Consider the following 2,028-nt stretch of genomic DNA (forward strand, 5'->3'; position numbering starts at 1 on the left):
TCGAGACAGGGTTTCTCTGTAGCTTTGGTGCCTGTCCCGGAACTAGCTCTTGTAGACCAGGCTGGCCTCGAACTCCCAGAGATCCGCCTGCCTCTGCCTCCCGAGTGCTGGGATTAAAGGCGTGCGCCACCACTGCCTGGCTCTCAGTTAAAATTTCCTGAGGGAGAGAGAGTCACAGTAGCTACACGTCATTAGGTCCAGAGACTAGTAAGTCTAGGGCCTGTTCCACACATGACATTTCTTCTGAGAGCTGTCTGGAGCTTCCAGAACACAGGTGTGGCAGCTGTCCAGTGTCCTGGCAGAGCAGGGAGCAGAAGAAAGTGGGAGGGAGGACCTCGGGAGGCAGCCTCACACACACCACAGAGCCAGGCCAAAGCCGTCCCTTCCCTCCCAGACTTTGTGACAAGGCCTGCTTCCTCTCTAGGGGTACTCTGAGCTGCTCCTACCTGAGCCATCAGCAGCAGCTCCCCTTCCAGAGCTATGAATACGTGGACTGCCAGGAGAACACGTCCGTGCCCCTCCTGGAGATCCCGTCCACACCCAGCTTGACCTCTCCGCTGGCCCTGTAGCGCAGGCACCTGCGGCCTGGTCTGCACCTCAACTCCAGGGAGCTCATGGAAGGACGAGTGGCTTTGCTGAAGGAACGGAAATGTCTGGCTTTATTGTGCCTTCCCCCGACACCCTCAGCACAAGGAGCTCTTTAGCAACGTCCTAGGCGCTGGCTCCTCAGGGGTCCAGGAGTGACTTCTGGTAGATCTTCCCCGGGGTCTGTGTTAAGAAACGTCTGAGGGCTGGAGAGATGGCTCAGTGGTTAAGAGCACTGGCTGCTCTTCCAGAGGTCCTGAGTTCAATTCCCAGCAACCACATAATGGCTCACAACCATCTGTAATGAGATCTGGTGCCCTCTTCTGGCCCGCAGATGTACACGCAGGCAGAACACTGTGTACATAATAAATAAATAAATAAATAAATAAATAAGTCATTTAAAAAATATATATATATTTGGAACCATGTGATTGTGCCACATACCTTTAATGCCAGCACTCAGGAGACAGAGGCAGGCGGAACTCTGTGAGTTCAAGGCCTGCCTGGTCCTCGGAGCGAGTTTCGGGTTGGCCAAGACTACACAGAGAAACCCTGTCTTGAAAAACAAACAAAACAACAACAACAACAAATCCACTTGGTTTTCTAATTGCTTCAGACTCAGGAGCCTGCATTTGGCCTGCCCTCCTGTGGCTCGGACTGTAGTTTGCCAGGGGAAAAGTCCAAAGCCTCTTCCTGGTGAACCTAGATTAGAGCATCAGGTAGAATTTTGTTAATCTTTATATGAGCTGGACTCTGTGAATCTCTGTGGAAGAACGGTATCTAGTTTTCTGTTGAGGGAGAGGCCAGCATGTGCCTGGACCAAGAACGTGGTTGGCCAGGTGGTCAGGCGCATCTTAAAGGATAAGGCATCTCGAGAGAGGCATCTTGGAGGCCCCTGATGGTAGGCAAGCCAACTGTGTGCGTTGTGACTTGTAAGCCTCCTCTTTGGGTTTCCTGACCATTTGTAAAACAAGGCTCATTGTTCTCTCTCTCTCAGCAAAATCTGTGCGCGGCTGAAAGTCAAAGTCCATCACATTCTTTTGCATATCCAGTAAGTATGGCACGAACCCCCGTGTCCCCACAACCCCTTCAGTCACACCTCAGTTGAATTTTTTTTGGGGGGGGGGTTCGAGACAGGGTTTCTCTGTAGCTTTGGTGCCTGTCCCGGAACTAGCTCTTGTAGACCAGGCTGGCCTCGAACTCCCAGAGATCCGCCTGCCTCTGCCTCCCGAGTGCTGGGATTAAAGGCGTGCGCCACCACTGCCTGGCTCTCAGTTAAAATTTCCTGAGGGAGAGAGAGTCACAGTAGCTACACGTCATTAGGTCCAGAGACTAGTAAGTCTAGGGCCTGTTCCACACATGACCTTTCTTCTGAGAGCTGTCTGGAGCTTCCAGAACACAGGTGTGGCAGCTGTCCAGTGTCCTGGCAGAGCAGGGAGCAGA

The 2,028-nt window shown here is 52.6% G+C and overlaps 1 protein-coding gene across 1 annotated transcript in view; it reads left to right on the top strand.

Annotated features, from left to right (window-relative positions):
* The window catches only part of Tmem106a (transmembrane protein 106A), a 6,081-nt gene extending 5,123 nt beyond the window's left edge, over positions 1–958 (top strand). Inside the window, exon 6 of the mRNA XM_050156878.1 lies at positions 171–958. Within this exon, the coding sequence (XP_050012835.1) occupies positions 171–569 (399 nt within the window). The 3' untranslated portion in view covers positions 570–958. The remainder of the gene's footprint in view (positions 1–170) is intronic.
* Positions 959–2,028: the final 1,070 nt, after the last annotated feature.

The sequence above is a fragment of the Alexandromys fortis genome, unplaced genomic scaffold (genome assembly GCF_014885135.2).
Source record: "Alexandromys fortis isolate MF-2015 unplaced genomic scaffold, M_Fortis_MF-2015_v1.1 scaffold_31, whole genome shotgun sequence".
In the NCBI taxonomy this organism is placed as follows: Eukaryota; Metazoa; Chordata; class Mammalia; order Rodentia; family Cricetidae; genus Alexandromys; species Alexandromys fortis.